The 16,201-nt window shown below is 46.5% G+C and overlaps 2 protein-coding genes across 2 annotated transcripts in view; one reads left to right on the top strand and one right to left on the bottom strand.

Annotated features, from left to right (window-relative positions):
- Positions 1-16,201, top strand: part of LOC138161883 (serine/threonine-protein phosphatase 2A 65 kDa regulatory subunit A alpha isoform) — a 454,863-nt gene that overhangs the window by 91,180 nt on the left and 347,482 nt on the right. The window lies entirely within an intron of this gene.
- LOC138161405 (carcinoembryonic antigen-related cell adhesion molecule 3-like) lies at positions 288-14,734 on the bottom strand. Its single transcript, XM_069088227.1, has 7 exons — positions 14,671-14,734; positions 10,538-10,897; positions 6,324-6,435; positions 5,069-5,136; positions 2,836-2,897; positions 857-910; positions 288-356 (listed from the first exon to the last, which is right to left on the bottom strand). The coding sequence occupies exons 1-7, from the start codon at positions 14,732-14,734 to the stop codon at positions 288-290; spliced, it is 789 nt and encodes a 262-aa protein (XP_068944328.1).

Here is a 16,201-nt window from a genome sequence, read left to right as displayed (position 1 = left end):
TGCCATCCCCTGTTCTATATCCGACGGCTGATATATCCCTGATCTCCCCTTTTCTGGTGCTCTCATTTTACATAGTCCCCTGTTGCCATTGGACAACAGCCTCTGAATCTGATGCCCAAGGCTGTGGCAGGAGGCGCCCTGCTCATTGCCACTCTGCAGGCAGGTTTCCTGAGTGGGTGCTCTTTTGTGCCACAGAGTGTGGGACGTCCCTGGATCCCAAGTGAAGGAGGTCATCCCAGAAGGGAGAAATGGGACGGCCTCGTGGTCTCAAGGATCTCCTCTCTCCCCTAAACGGCCTGGACTGTGGGCCAGACCGTTACCTTATCACAAGCATCCATTTGTTTGAGGTCCAACGTCTGTGAAGAAAGGAGAGACAGTGAGTCTGGCAAGTCTCAGACCTGAGTCTCAGCTCTGCTGATTACGTCTTTTATGATTATGGACACACCAATGACCTTTTTCCACCTCTATTTCCCCCTCCTGCCTTCTGCCCTCTGATTAGTGGGCAGGATGATGAGCCCCTCCCCAGACGTCCATTTAAGGAGGGGGTCCAGACCAGGCATCGCTTCGCTCCCCACTCAGCTGCACTCTTTTGACCCCCCCATCCCAGGTACCTCTTCTCCCCCCCTTTTCAATATTCCTTTGTGTGTAGTTTTTCTTCATTAAATTTAAAGTTCCTCAAAGCCAAAGACTTTTTGTTCTTCATGTGTACCCTTGCTCTTAGGGACTGCCCTAAGAGCACATTGAGTGCCTAGTACATAATAGGTGCTTAAAAATATTTATTGGCCGACTGAAAGGAAAAAGATAGGGCTTTCCAGCTCCAACTCCATGATCCTCGACTGTCTCACACCCACAATACCTGGTGGGGGGCCTCCAAAATCTCTGGAGAGGAAATGGATGACAAGCCTCCTCCCTGTGAAAAAATAAGAGACACGGGTAGTTCTACCCTCCCTCCATCCCCTCATCTCACCAAGACTTCAGCGATGGAGGAGGAAAAAAGACCCAAGCAGCACCATTGTGACAGTAGGCAATGAGGCATGGCAGAAAGAGTGCTGGCTTCTCAGTCAAAGGAACTGAGTTCAAATCTCACCTCTGATACTGCCTGTGTGGCATCAGGCAAGTCACTCAAGCTCTCTGGACTCTCAGTTTCCTGAGTTGTAAAATGATGGAGATAAACTAGAATATGGAGTTTGCTTAAGTTTTTTGGTGTCACAGATGCCACTGAGAGTCTGGTGGAGTCCAGAACTGTGCTTTTAAAGGTATAAAATTCAATACATGAGATTACAAAGGAAATATATTAACCCTTGGGATGAATTCTGAGACCTAGATCTATGATTCAATGTAGGGGCAAGAAAAAGCAAGATGGCAGTGGGGATGAGAAGACAGTGCTCTGGCTTTGCCTACAGTTTTCCCTTATGAGACCATGGCCGTTAGGTTGGCAGCTGGTCTACATGGTGAGGGAGGAGATGCTGAAGCGTCACAAGGTCTTGATTCACCTTGAGCTCCTGAGTCCCTCAGGAACTTGACAATGACCCTTCTGAAGACGGAGAGTAGGACAGCATTTAGGATACATGCTTTATGGGTTGAATTCACTTTGTTCCCTTCTTGTAGAAGGGTGGCAGATGGTTGATGGGATTCAACAACTGGCCTTCAGCTTTCCTAAAACTTCTGAGAGTTAAGCATGTTTAAAGGACTCAGCTTAAGTTTAACCTTCCACTTATCAGGGCCTGGCACCCAGTAGCTGCTATATACATATATACATACTTATTCTCTTCCCCCTCCCTCCTGAAATTACCACTCATTTTGTATATATCAGAATATGCATTCATTCTAATGGTGAGACAACATTTACATATGCATGTATATTGCTATGTATTTATACACATACATATATAATATTTTAGTGTGTGTATGCATTGTTCAGAGTACTTCATATTCATATAAGTATACGTAAAATATACATATATGTGTATGTATACATGTTATGTCTTCCTAAAGAGTCTATCTACATGTTGTGAGCCCTCCACCACTCACAAAAGATAAGTTTCCTGAGGGAAGGAATTCTCCTGTTTTTTCATCTATATGAATATTGTATATGTACATATTTATTCCATAAATAGATATTATGTATACAAATACTTATTACTATCAAATATATATTATATATGCATATATTTATGTTTATACATTGTCTTCTTTATTAGAATGTAAGTGCTTTGAGGGCAGAAACTATTTCAATTTTGTTCTTGTATTCCCAGACCCAGATTACCATCTTCTTGGCAAGACAGTAGTCATTTCATGTTTATTGATTGGTTGCTTGGTCATGGGAAAAGCTGTAGCGAATGTTTAAATATGTTGTGATTTTTATCTGGGGAAAATCCAAGGCAAGGCAGTGGAAAAAGAACTCTGACTTTCCTACTCGCTGCCTGTGAGACCTTCATTAAATCACTCAAACTTTTTGGATCTCAGTCCTTCATGGCTAAATGAAGGGATTGTATGAGATAACTTCCAAATCCCTCCCAGCTCTAAAATTCCCTATTCTAAGGTCCATCTCAGCTCTGACAATCTATATTCTAAGGTTCTCCTACATTATCTGTTCTAAGGTCCCTCCCAGTGCTGCCCTTTTCTATTCTAAAGCCAACTCTGACAGTCTATACTTTGAAGACCCTCCCAGCACTAACATTCTAGAGTCTATGGGTTTGTTTGTTTGTTTGTTTGTTTTTAATGCAGTTACCCTGCTCTATGGAGCCTGGGTTGGGAAATCTCCACCAGAGAGGAAGGAAGAGGAGGGATTGAACACAGCCAGGGACCTGGGGCTAAGAATGGGGGTGTTCTCACCTGGACGGTCAGGATCATGCCTCGATGCCACTGGTGATTTTCATACAAGATATCTTCTCTACCTGGATGAGGAGAAATCCAGACAGGAAGTCCCCTCTGAACCTCAAGGACCAGCACTGTCTCTATCTCTTTCTCCAAGGTGAGATATAAATTACTGAAGGGGGAGGGAACCCCAGGGAGCAAAGCTACTGGGCATATCTCTTTTCTTCTAGGCTAGAGGATGGAGGGAACATATCCATATCATGGAGACTGGCAGTCCATTATTGTTATCAATGGCAATGAGTCTGAGCGACAGGCTGATGTGGTGGCTAGAGAGTCAGAAGGATCAGGGTTCAAGTCTAGCCTCAGATGCTGTGTGACCCTCTGCAAGTCTCAGTGTTCCAGACAGCTATCCAAGTCCCTCAGCTGTGGAGCAGGTAGAAGGCTGCATTGGCACAGGGACTTTCCCTTGCCTGGACCATTGATAAAATCCTGAGTGCAGAACAAGACAACAATGATAACCAGATTTCCAGGCCATTTTAAAGAGGGTTTCATAGGCACATCTTTGATTCTCTTAGATAGCAAGAATGAGGGCTAATGACCCCAAAACAAGATCCTAGAATCTCAGAGCTGGGAGAAGGAAGACACTGGATGACACAGTCAGTGTCCAGAAAAGATCCTGGTGGGCTCAAGCACTGTTCAAAAGCTCAGAAGAGGAAATGTCATAGGGCTAATGAAAAATCTTGCATTTGGGTAAATCAACTTTTCAAGAGAAAGATGGATAGACAATAGCTTGTCTTAAAAAGATGTAAGGGTTTCAGTGAACTTCACATTATCAGCATGATGAGATGGCCAGAACAGTCTCTTGGGCTACCTGAAGAGAGGCACAACCTTTAGAAGGAAGAAAGAAAGCAATTGCACTGTATGGACTCTGACCCAGTCAGATCATATTCTTTTGAGTGTTCTTTTCCCTCTATTAGATTGTAGGTTCCTGGGTCAGCTAGGTCGCACAGTGGCTAGAGCATGGGTCCTGGAGTCAGGAGAACCTGAGTTCAAAATTCAGCCTCAGACAATTATAAGCTGTGTGACCCTGGGCAAGTCACTTAACCCTGATTGCCTCCAAGAGAAAAGAGTGTAAACTCCTGGAGGGCAAGGACTTTTTTTTTCATATTTGTATTTTCAGCACTTAGCACAGTGTCTAGTACATAGTAGGTGCTTAATATAAGTTTATTGGCTGACTTACTGACTGGAATGTCACGCTCAGTTCTAACAAAAGTCAGGAAGGACATGAGTGTCCAGTGGATGATGACCAGATGACCAAGAGCCTGGAGTCCATGTTGTACGAGGATTGGTTGTTTGGACTGGAGAACAGAAGATGGGGGGTGGGGCAGGTGTAGCATGAGAGTTATCTCATGTACAAAAGGGATTGGACTTGACCTGTTTGACCCCCAAGAGGGCAGGATTAGGAACCATACTAGAAGATGCCCAAAGGCAGATTGAGACTTGAGGTCAGGAAACAGCTTCCTACCAATAAGAGTTGTCCAGAGTGGAATGGGTTACCAGGGATACATAGGTCTCCCCTTGACTGGAGGTCTTCTAGTCAAGACTGGAGGACTGCCTGTCAGGATATGTTATAGTGGGTTTTTCTTTCTCATGTGGGCTAGACTAGAAAGACATTGAGGTCCCTTTCAACTCTGTGGTTCAGTGACAACTCACATATCTCATGGGTACATCTTGGATGAGGAAAGAAGTTCAGGAGGACACCCCCCTCTATATGTTGGGTAAACCTCTATTGTGGAGAATTTATCCTGGAAGAGAGTGCACAGAGAGGCTGGCATTTGTAGCCCTGTAGACAACACCCTCATTAATGAGAGCACAAATCCATTCAACTTGGCATATCTGCATTAAGTCAACCATAGGTATCTTAACTATGGGAGTATTCTCCAATGACTCATTAATTTTCCTGTTGTGACCTATATATAGGAAAAGTATGGCCAAGTGAGTTCAGAGATGCAATGAAAATCTGAAGGAAGATGGGACATGTATGAGCACCCCCATTTTACAGACAATGAAACTAGGGCTCAGAGAACCTTGTGACCTGTCCAGGTCTCACAGTGAGCACTAGAGCTGAAACTCAGATCTCAAAGTCCTGACTCTAACTAAAGTATCCCTCCCACTAAGCCACACTGGTTACTCTCAGATGGGGAAGGGACAGCCCCAATAGACCTTTCCCTTCCCAAATTCAGAAACTCACCATTATTATGATTTACAGGATGATTCCTTCGTCTTCGAACAGAATCTTTTCTCATGTTCTTGGAAGATCTGAGGATACAGGAAGGGACAGAGCACTGGTGCCAGTATGAAAACAACTCTATTCCAAGCCACACTCCCATTCCCATGCTGACAGCTGCCAAAGCCAGGGGCACTGCCAAGTCAGTGGGTCAGTGAGAGATCTTATCAGTGCCAACAGTTGGTTGGCAATGACATAGGCCAAACCTGGGGGGAGAAGAAGAGTTCCTGGAGCGAACATGTGGTCGGGAAAAAAAAAGTGGGCATGCTAGCAGTGGGAAGCAGAAGGAATTTCTAACAGGTGGGTAGAATTCTGGGGAATCTGGGAACATGTAGTGCCAATATAAGAGTGGGCAACAGGGGATGTCCTGGAAGGAGTATGGGGTGGAGGGCATGTCAAGAGACAATCAAGAGGAGGCAATTGGCAGCATGGAAGCCAACTAAGTATGCAGAGGTAAGGCATTGGAATTGTCAGGCAAGAAGCAGTCAGTAGTAGATAATGAGGAAGGTGCATTAGGAGTAACACAGAAAATGACAAATGAGGTTTAGAGAAACCTGAGAAAACCTACATGAACTGATGCACAGTAAAGTGAGTCAAACAAGGAGACCAACTTATACAATAACACTATCATAAAGACAAACGACTTTGAAAGACTTAGGAGCTCTCATCAATGTAATGACCAGCCATAATTCTAAAGGACTGCTAATACAGCTTGCTACTCACCCACTGATAGGGGCTGGGTGGCCTCAGGGAGATAGAATGACACAGATTTTTTCAGACTTAACTTGTGTGTGAGTATTTTGCTAGAGTGATAATTTGTTGCAAAAGAGTTTTTCTTTTTCATCAGAGAATGAAGGGAGGAAATAGTGTTGCCAAAAAACAAATAAGGAGAAGAGGGTCATGGAAACATTTTTTTTTTAATACACAAAAGAATATTTGTGTATTTGGAGGTAACATGTTGATTTTATTAGATACTTTTTTTAAAAGTGATCTGTGATTCCCAAAGAAGAGAAAGAAGACATTTTCCCATCCATTGTCCTTCACAGATGGGGGTAGAGGGCGGGGGGTGGGGTGGGGGCAAGGCGCTGCAAGGTCAGCGGAACCCTACATATGTAGGGTTGGCTTCTGGTTTGGTTTTTTTTTCTCACTATCTATCAGTTTGACTGTGCCTGAGAAAAGAAGGGGGCCCAGTAGAGTCCATTTTCTGAGGAATCCTTACCCTTGAGTCTGCTTGAAGAGAAAGAAGCCCAGGACACCCATGATGACCCCACCAGCCAGGGTTCCGAGGACAATACTGGCGACTAACCCAAAGTGGGAGGTCTTGGGAGAATCTGCCAAGAGAAGAGAGGGGGCAGCCTGTAACTGAAGCCTGAAGACTGAAGTCCCTGAATTTGGGTTATGTTGTCTAACCCAAAGAGAGGCAGGGACTCACCCAAGGCCTCACAGCACGTCCAACTGAGCTGACCCAGGTGTCTGAAGGACACTGTCCTCAGCCCTGTAGGGAGTGAAGGCTAGTAGTAGAACCTGAGGGAACTCAAGTTATGCAAGGGGGAGGAAAGGCAGGGCTGCTGATAACTAGGTCCAAGGGCCTGTGGGAGGGCCCCTGACATTATCAGTGCAGAGCAAGGAGAGCTGTCCATGGCAGAGGGCTCTGGGTGAGGCTCTCAGGGGTCACAGGTCTTCAGATGGGCTTTGAACAACAGCAACGGGAGAGTTCCCTTGGCACTAAGGGGGTCAGAGGTCGGGCTTCCTGGAGAAGGTGGTATCCGACTTGAACCTTGGAGAGACCAGAAAGGCAGGGAAGGGGGCTGAAGGGAGGGGAGAAACAAAGACTGAGCCCTATTTTCTACAGTAAAAGAAATGTAGAGAATGACTGGAGAACAGGGCGGGGGAAGACGGTCTGGGACACGTCTTGGTCAGCTTCTGTATCTCAGGATGAATGACATGAGCAGAGCAGGGCAGCTGGAATCTGAGTAGCTGCCTGGGGCAGCGGACAGTCTGGAGTCAGGAAGACCAAATCAGCTTCAGATACTTACCAGCTCTGACCCTGGGCAAGTCACTTAACCTCTGTCTGCCCTAATTTACTCATCTCTAGAATGGAGCACCTACCTCCCAGGGCTGTTGTGACGATCTTGGCACATAGTAAGTGCTATATAAATGTTTGTTGTTGTTTAGACAGATACAGCCAGGAATCCTGGAACCAAGGAGGAGTGGGAGGGGAGGTATGCAGACAACACTCTAGTCCAAGTTTCAGGTGTGTTCATGCAAGGCAACGTTTTTGGGGGTTTTTTTGTTGTTGCTGTTGTTGTTTTCTTTTTGGAGGGGAGAGGGCAGGGCAGTTTGGGTTAAGTGACTTGCCCAAGGTCACATGGCTAGTGTTAAGTATCTGTGGTTGGATTTGAACTCAGGTCCTCCTGATTCCAGGGCTGGTTCTCTATTCACTGCCACACAGCTGCCCCAACAAGGCAACACTTGAGCAGCACCATGGTGTGTTGGACAGAGGAGAGAGCTTGGTTCAAATTCCACCTCAAACACTTTTACTAGTAACTCCTTAATAAACACTTCTTGACTGATGGTTACTAGCTATATGACCCTAGGTAAGTCACAAAAACCTCTCTGTGGTTCATTTTTCCCATCTCTAAAATGAAGAGTGTTTGACTCCATGGTCTTTAAGGTCCCTCCTAGCTCTAAATTTATAATCCTATGATCTCTGTCCCAAGAGGGGGTTGCAGGGGAGGGAGATACCACATCAAGGAGACAGGAGAAAGGGAGCAGAGGAGTGAGGTCTGAGAGGAGTGAGGAACTGTGGCAGAATGCAGGCTACAGGAAACATTCAGGACCCTCAGCATGATGTATGGCATGGGGCTAATGGAGGACCAGCAAGTGTGGGAAAACTGAGTGCAAGAAGCAGTACCCACCCCAGTATTACTATCCTAGGGAAAAGCCCATGTGCCCCACCCTCGTTAGAGCTATAGATGAAAATAACAGGAAGTGGGTAGCCAGAGAGGAGGGATCTAGCCCCTGGACAGAGGAGACAAGAATATGAGAGAGGAAAGACCAAGAAATCAGTGAACAGGCTGGGGCAGAATCTACTCAAAAGAAGATGACACTTGAATTCAGGGGAGAGTGGGCCAAGTTAAATTCCAGCACTCTCTGGGTGTATCTACTTTAAGAGCTTGGGATTGGATGGAACCATTCCACTTCAGCCAGCTGTGTGGGATAGGACCAAACCAATGATTTCACTGGCAGAGAGAACTCCTAGGTGAGAAACTCCCTCCACCAGGGCAGGTCATCACCTTCTCTCCAACTTACAGTCTTAGAGAGTTGCTTGGACCACTTAGAATTGAAATGATTTGGGTCACACAGCCAGGATGGTTCAGAATTAAGATTTGAGCCCCGTCCTTCTTGGGTCAGAGGCTAACCCCATATGGACTAGGCTTGCTCTCTTGGGTAGATTCCCTTTTCTTTCTTTATTCTCAGTTTCTCATGTTCAAATTTAGGGTTAAATAACCTCTACATTTTTTCCAGGTCATACATTCTTTGTCCTAAGGAACCTCCCAGCTCTGACATTCAAAACACTAAGGACCCTCTTATCTCTGCATTCTGTGTATTTTCTAAGTACCCTCCTAACTTGGATGTTTTCTGTTCTAAGGTCCTTCTCATCTCTCACACTCTCTAAGGTCCCAAGATAGCACCCTGTACTAGAAACTGTGGGAGAGGAGAGAAAGATTCGCCCTCAGCGTGCCTCTGATCTCAGGGGGCAGTCAAGGTTTCTGCTTCCAGGAGTCCCCACTTCTGCCCCCACCAGTGACCCCATTTCCTATACTGAGACTGTCTTTATCCCCATCCTGAGGAAATGGCACCCTCAAATAATCAAATGTTAGTTTCTGAGACAAAGCCCCAGTTACCTGTATTGCATATGCATACACACACACACCCATAAGTGGCATATATAGAGTGACGAACCTCTAGCCTAAAGATCTGGGCTTAAATTCTGCCTCAGACAATTACCCTGAACAAATCACTTTGCCTCAATTTCCTCATCTGTAAAAATGGGGATAATAACAGTACCTCCCTTCCAGAGTTAGTGCAACTAGGTAGAGGTGTGGATAGACCAGCAGAACTGTGGTAACCCGAACTCAGACATTTACTAGCTGTGTGACCCTGGGCAAGTCACTTCATCCTGTTTGCCTCAATTTCCTCATCTGTAAAATGATCTGGAGAAGGAAATGGCATAGCTCTCCAGTATCTCTGCCAAGAAAACCCCAAATGGGGTCATGGAGAGTCAGATATGACTGAACATCAACCAGCAACAACAGCCTTCCAGAGATCTCATGAGGATGAAATGCCATATTTCTAAAGTGCTCTCTAAATGCTAGCTATTATTATTATCTGGCTCTGATCCTCCCAGATCCATCATTGTTTGTTTCAAGGCTCCTCCAAGTTTTGATGAAATTCTGAGCAGAGGCCCTAGAGCGCTGGACCTAGGAATAAGGGTCCAAAGTCCTACTTCAGACATCTACTAACTGTGTGACCTTGGGCAACTCTTTGCCAGTTTCTTTATCTGTATAATAAAAGGGTTGGACTCAATGGCCTCCGAGGTCCCTTCTGGATTTAAATCTATGGTTCAATGACCCTCTAAGTCCCTGGGCTTTCTCAGATCCCATCATGATCCATGGGGCAGGTGGGATCTTGGATCTGGTTAGAGGCCAAAGGAAAGTGTTATAAGAAATTGTAAGGTGACTGAGGGTGGCATACCCCATGGCCCACTCCCACCCCCAGCTTTAGGAACTCCCCTTGACTGAGATGTGTCCTTTCCCTGAGAGGGACCCTGAGACATGGCCTGGGCTGCCTAGCCCCAGCTGCCCCAGTGCCCAGACACATGGATTTGTCTTCTGTTGGTGTATCTTTGTAAATACAGGAGATGCTTTTCCCCTGGGGTAGGGAATGGAAAAGGCAAATCTCACGTCCTTTAATTCTCTGGGCTCATTCTCATCCCTTCCTGCTGCAGCTGAGAAGGAAGTCCTCTAGGAGTTCCCCCTCAAGTGCCTGGGCACTGTAGGTGCTGAATAATTCTTTAAATTGAAGTATAAAGAGAAACAAGAAGGAGGTTCCCCCAACCTTTCTTAATTCTTGGCCTTATTCTCAGATGAACAAGCCAACCAATCAAAAAAATTCATTATGGACTTAATCTGTGCCAAGCAGTGTGCTAGAGATTAAAGATGAGAAGGCAAAATTGGAACGACCCTTTCCCTCAAGGAATTTACATTCCCTCGGAATAGGCACATCTCCAGGAGTCTATGAGTAATCCACTGGGCACCTCTCCGTGGTTCTAAAATCCCCACCACCACCACCACCCAGACAGTGGGAGAGAAGGGGAGAAAATCTTCCAGAAATGGGTTGAATCACCTTAGTCCTTGGGATGGTTCTTACCATTGATTAGCAATCGCCCCCGTCCCAATATTGGCTTCCGATCTGTGATGGCGACTTGTATGATGTAAACACCATCATCATTGGGAGTAAGATTGGTGATAAATAGGGAGCCGTTTGGGAAAACGCTTTCCCGGCCAGTGTAGTTGAGTCCTCGAGACTGCTCTCCCGACTGGACTGCATAGCTAACAATTCTGTTGGGCTCCTCCATCATCTGCCGGAACCAGGAATAACTCTGAGGCTCCTTTGGGATCCCACGGACAGACAGGGTGACATTGCTCCCAACTGACCCATAGGAAGGAATAGGCGCTATGCTCAGTTGGACCAAAGAAGCTAGCAGGATGGAATTGCTGAGGACTGTGGCTAAGAAGAAAGGGAGAAAGACAAGGTCAGCACCACTGGCCCCTCCTAAGCATGTACTCAGTATGTGGCAAATGTTTAAGAAATATTTTTCCATTCATTCATCTATTCACTCATTCATTCATTCATCCTCTTAAGGGACCAGGGAAAAGGAGATAGTTTGACAATTACAAGACTCACTAATTATCACTAATCAGCTGTGTGACTTTTCTTAGATATTCTGGGACCAATGAAAGTAGATACCTGAAGACAGGGATGGACACAGCGGGCAGAATTACACCCTGCCCCCAGACCAGAGCAGGGAAAGCCATCTCTTTAGAACCAACCCGCTTGGTCCAGCTTTCCCCTAGAATCCCCTGAGCTGAGAATTCATAGCCAGAAGCCCTGAGTTTAAATCCCAGCTCTGACACTTCCTGGTATGGAGAAGACCTGTGCTGGTGATCTGCTCCTAATTAAGTGACTTGATGAGGAATTAGGAGGACCAGGGTTCAACTGTGCCTCAGACATGTACTGTGTCATTCTGGGCAAGACATGGAAAGGAGTGCCTAGGGGCTCTGGGCCCTCGGCCAATCATGGATCAGGGTTCTAGAACAGTCTCTGTTCTTACTGTCTGTGTGACTTCTCTGAACCTCAGTTTCCTCACCTGTGAAATGAGGGGGTTGGACTAGATGCCCAGGCCTAGGCCTAGGATCCTTTAAGATACTCTTGTCCCATCTCTACATCCTGCAGAGGAGGAAAATGAGTCCCAGACAGAGGGAGTAATTTGCCCCATGGAGTCAAGAGGAAAGTCCCTACATTACCTGGCTATACCTGAAGCCCAAAGATCTCCCCATTTTCAGCTTCATTGTCTTTAAGCTGGTCCCTGCCTTCCTTACTTCCCTCTTTCCCTCTCTCTCTCTCTCCCCCCTCCTTCCTTCTTTCCCTCTCTTCCTCTCTCCTTTTCCTCCCTTCTTTCTTCCTTCTCTATTTCCCTTTCTCCTTCCCTTCCTCCCTATTCTTCCCTCTTTCCTTCTCTCCCTCTTTCTCTGCCCCTTTCCCTCTCTTTTCACTCCTTCCTTCCCTCTCTCTCCCCTTCCTTATCCCTCCCTTCTTCCTTCTCTCCCTCTCTCTCTCTGCTTCTTTCCCTCTCTCTCCCTCTACCTCTTTTCCTCCTTCCTTCTCTCCCTCCCTGACACTTGACCAGAGATATCATGAGCCCAGGGCTTGCACTGACAATTTTCGGCTGCCAAGGCCTTTAGAGACATATCCTTCAGTGCCCTCCTAATACAGGGCAGAAGACCCAGGGCCAGAAGTTCAGTGATTTGTCTAAGGTTATTGGAGTAGACCAGGGAAATATCTAGTATCTCTGGTAGGCTCTAGAGATGCCCCCTCCTTTTCCCTGGTATCCCCTCATTCATCCTCTGGACACCATCCCCACACTGGACCCCCAAATCTGGGATCTTCCTTCTTCAAAATCTTCCATATCCCATTCTAACTTAAATAATTAGCATACACCCCCAACCTGTGACCTCAGAGGTGGGACTCCCATCAAAAGTACCTGAGGGAGACACCCCCACTCCTTATGAAACACCTGACCCCCTTGGGCATCTCTGAGTGACCCTGCTGAGTGGGACAACCCAGTGATCTCACTTTAAAGAACTAGAAAGTAACAGTCACAGACAGGGAGTCACAGACAGGGAGAGGGCGGGCAGAGGAAGGGATCATTAACTCCCCTCCTCCTCTTCCTGCTGTTCTCAATGAGGCTCATATCCAAGGCTTCTCTTAAAGAAGCAGTGGAATGGAATGGGCCAAGCCCTCACTCAGCAATCTGAGGATCTGGGTTCATTATTTCACCTGTTATTAATAATATATACATATACATAATGCCATTATTCATAAATATCTAAATAGAAATACTATATAAATATAAGTAATATCATTTTCATTATTATTTTGCCTATTAATAATATATAGATATAAATAACCCCATATTTATCAAATATATTGATATTGTATATAGCCATAAATAATCCCATTTGGGATGATCATTTTATCTATTATTGCCTATGGGACCTGGGGCATGTCATTTCCCCTGTCTATAAATTAATTTCCCCACCTGTAAAATGTTGGACAAGAGGACCTTAAGAGCCCTGTCTTTTTCCCAACTCCAGATTTCTGGGTGTCTTTTAATTTCCAATGATGGTTATCTCAGGGCATCCTTGACCTATCTTCTATTTCCCCTCCCCCTTCCCTTCCCTTCTCTTCTTCTCCCGGTCCCCAAATCAAGAAGACTTAAGTTCACTAGGTCCTCCTCAAGTCTTGGACCCACCTTCCCCAGAGCCTGGGGCCCTCTGACAGCAAAACCCAGAGATGGCTTTCCTCCCTTCAATCCAAGGTCCTCAGATAGGAATTTAGGAACAGGACCCTAGGATTTAGCGTCTGTCAATACACATGGGGTCTACATTTGTGGCTTCCCTAGTCTAAGGAATTTCCTAGTGAGGAAATTTCCTTCACTGACATGGGCAAGTCTATTCTCTACAACTTATAGTCTTAGAGGGTTGACTAGGGCACTGAGAGGTGGTGACTTTCCCAATATCACTAAGCTCTATGTGTCAAAGGCAGCACTTAACCATGTCTTTCTAATTCCAAGGCTGACATTCTATGCACTAGAATTGGAAAGACCCTTAAGACTATCTAGTCTAACTCTCTTGTTTCACAGATGGGGAAACTGAGGCCCAGAGAGGAATAGTGACCCCTAATATCACAGTGCTGGTAAATAGCAGAACTGAAACTTAAACCCAGATTCTTGTGCATCTCTGACCGATGACCCTCCAGCTCCTGCCCAGGACTTCCTTCACTATTTCTTAACCCAGATCACCAAGATACTCCCAAGTCATCTTTCTACTCCTTCCTCTACCCATGACTTTTTTTTAAAGCAATTGGGATTAAGTAACTTGCTCAAGGTTACACGGCCAGGTGTTTCTGGGTGGATGCTAAGTGTCTGAGCCTGGATTCGATCCCCCAGGTCATCCCAACACTGGAGCCGGTGCTCTTACTCGATGTGCTACCTGGCCGCCCCTACCCATGATTTTTGACTCTAGTTGTGGGGACAGCCGTTGAATGGACACCACCATTCCTGGAAAGGACAAGCCCTCAATTACTCCATGATTCCCCTCACCATCCCTGTGACTGCCCCGAACAAAATCCCTTCCTGCCATCAGAAGTCTAGATGTATTGTTTTCTCCTATTAAAATGAAAGCCTCTAGAGGGCAGGCACTGTCTCGTCTTTTTGTATTTGTATCACCAGTGATTTGCACAGTTCCTGTACATATTGTTTTTCAGTTGTGTCTGACCCTTTGTGACCCCATTTGGGGTTTTCTTGGCAAAGATACTGGAATGGTTTGCTATTTCCTTCTCCAGCTCATTTCACAGATGAGGAGACAGGATTAAGTGACTTGCCCAGGGTCACACAGTTAGTAAATGTCTGAGGTCAGATTTGAACTCAGGGAGATGAGTATTCCTCACTCTGAGTACAATGCTATGTGCACTTTGACACCACCTACCTGGCCTTTCTGGTATATAGAAGGTGGTTACAAAATGCTATTTCTATCATTCCTTCCTTCCTTCCTTAATTCATCCAAAATCCTAAAGATCCCCCTCTCCATCCTTACGCTTCATTTTACAGCCTAAGACAACAGAAATCCAGGGGAGGAAAGACCACTGTCCCCTACCTCAGGTCACAAGCCAGGTAGGGACTGGGTCTCTCCGGAGTCAGAGTCCCATAGCCTCTCTCTCACCTGTGAACAGGAGCCACTTCCAACAACCAGACCGGCCATGGGGAGGGTCCCAGGGCATCTCCATGGGCCCGCACGCTCCTTCCCAAGCTGAGGTTTCTCTCCTACCCTGCCGAGGAGCAGATGGGCTCCCACCCCGCCCCCGCCTCCACCTCTCGGACGAGTCTTGCTTCTGGCTCTCTCCTCCGCTTGTTTAACAGCTCAAGGTCGGATCACATGGGTTTTAGGATCTTAGGTTTCTCCCCCGCTTTTGGATGAGTACAGTGGCTTCCTGCCTCCCCTAAGAAACATACTCTTCCCTCCACCCACGGAGAAGAAGGGAAGCAAGTGCCCCATGGTCACCCAAGTCTTCCCACAGTTGTGACCCCACCACTACAGCTTTTCCTGACTCCCCTTCAGAGCTGGGAAGATCCTGGAGGCAGGGGGTGATGGGCATTCCTAAATTCACCTCAGAGGTGCTTCTGTGAGGCTAAGGCCTGGGGGTTATGCTGATCCCTAGTCTTAGGATAGACACCCATCTGGGTCAGAGGGCACCATGGATGACCTTTCTTGGGAACTTCCCCATGAGTCTGAAGGAGGAAGAGCCTTGACTCCCTTCCCTGACAGCAGGGCCAGGCAGAAGATATTCCCCATCTTGGGCGCTGGGAAGGGGTGTACCTTGGGGTCCCCCATGGCAGTCATGAGATGACTAGGAGTGAAGAGCAGCCTCAGTCTTCAGCACCGTCTTTCTTCAATGGGTCCTTCCATTGACTCCCTCCATGACCTCTCCCCATGTGTTCTCCCCATGAATTTCCTCCAGTTTCTTCCGGTGTGTTCTCATCCAGTGGATAAAGACTGCCTGTCCTGCTACACACAGTTATGCACACTTGGCTAAAACACCACCTTGTCCATCAGCCTGTCTGTGTCCAACAGAATGCCCGTGGACAATGAATCGGGCCCAGCCTTAAAGAGGGTGGGAATGGCCTGAATTTGGGGATGTTACAATGCTCACTAAATAGCGTCCACCTTGTTCTGAAACAAAGGCCCATCTTTTCAAAACCAGTATTCTTCCAGTGACCTTAACAAGGCTACAAGCGACACATGGAACACAACGGCCTCCACCCAACTGAAGCTGACATTCCCACAACAAACAATGAAGAAGTACAGGAGAGGTGATGACACATTCAAAAAGGAATTCAACTGGAGCAGTGTGGGAATGGACATCGGCAAAGAAATGTGCTACCAGCCACAAATGTGGGCTGGCCACATGACCTATGCCCTCCATTGGCAACAGCGTGATGGCTGTCAAGGGAATGCAAGGAAGCTCTCCCTTGGGGGGTTGGGTGGGCTCTCTATGAAGAAAGTATGGAAGAGTTCTTCAAGTGGACAGGAGGGCACAGAGAGGGATGGGTTGGTTACTTTTGGCACCATTGGATGACACTAATCAATCAGTCAATCAACAAGCATTTACTCAGTACCCAAGTTTAAATCCTACTTCAGAAACTCACAGACTCTGTCACCAGGGCAAGTCACTAGACCTATGTGTACCTCAGTT

The sequence above is a fragment of the Petaurus breviceps genome, unplaced genomic scaffold (assembly GCF_028583685.1).
Source record: "Petaurus breviceps papuanus isolate PSGF00001 unplaced genomic scaffold, PetGlider_PUasm1.0 185, whole genome shotgun sequence".
NCBI classification, from domain to species: Eukaryota; Metazoa; Chordata; class Mammalia; order Diprotodontia; family Petauridae; genus Petaurus; species Petaurus breviceps.
This window is presented reverse-complemented; position numbering and strand designations above follow the sequence as displayed.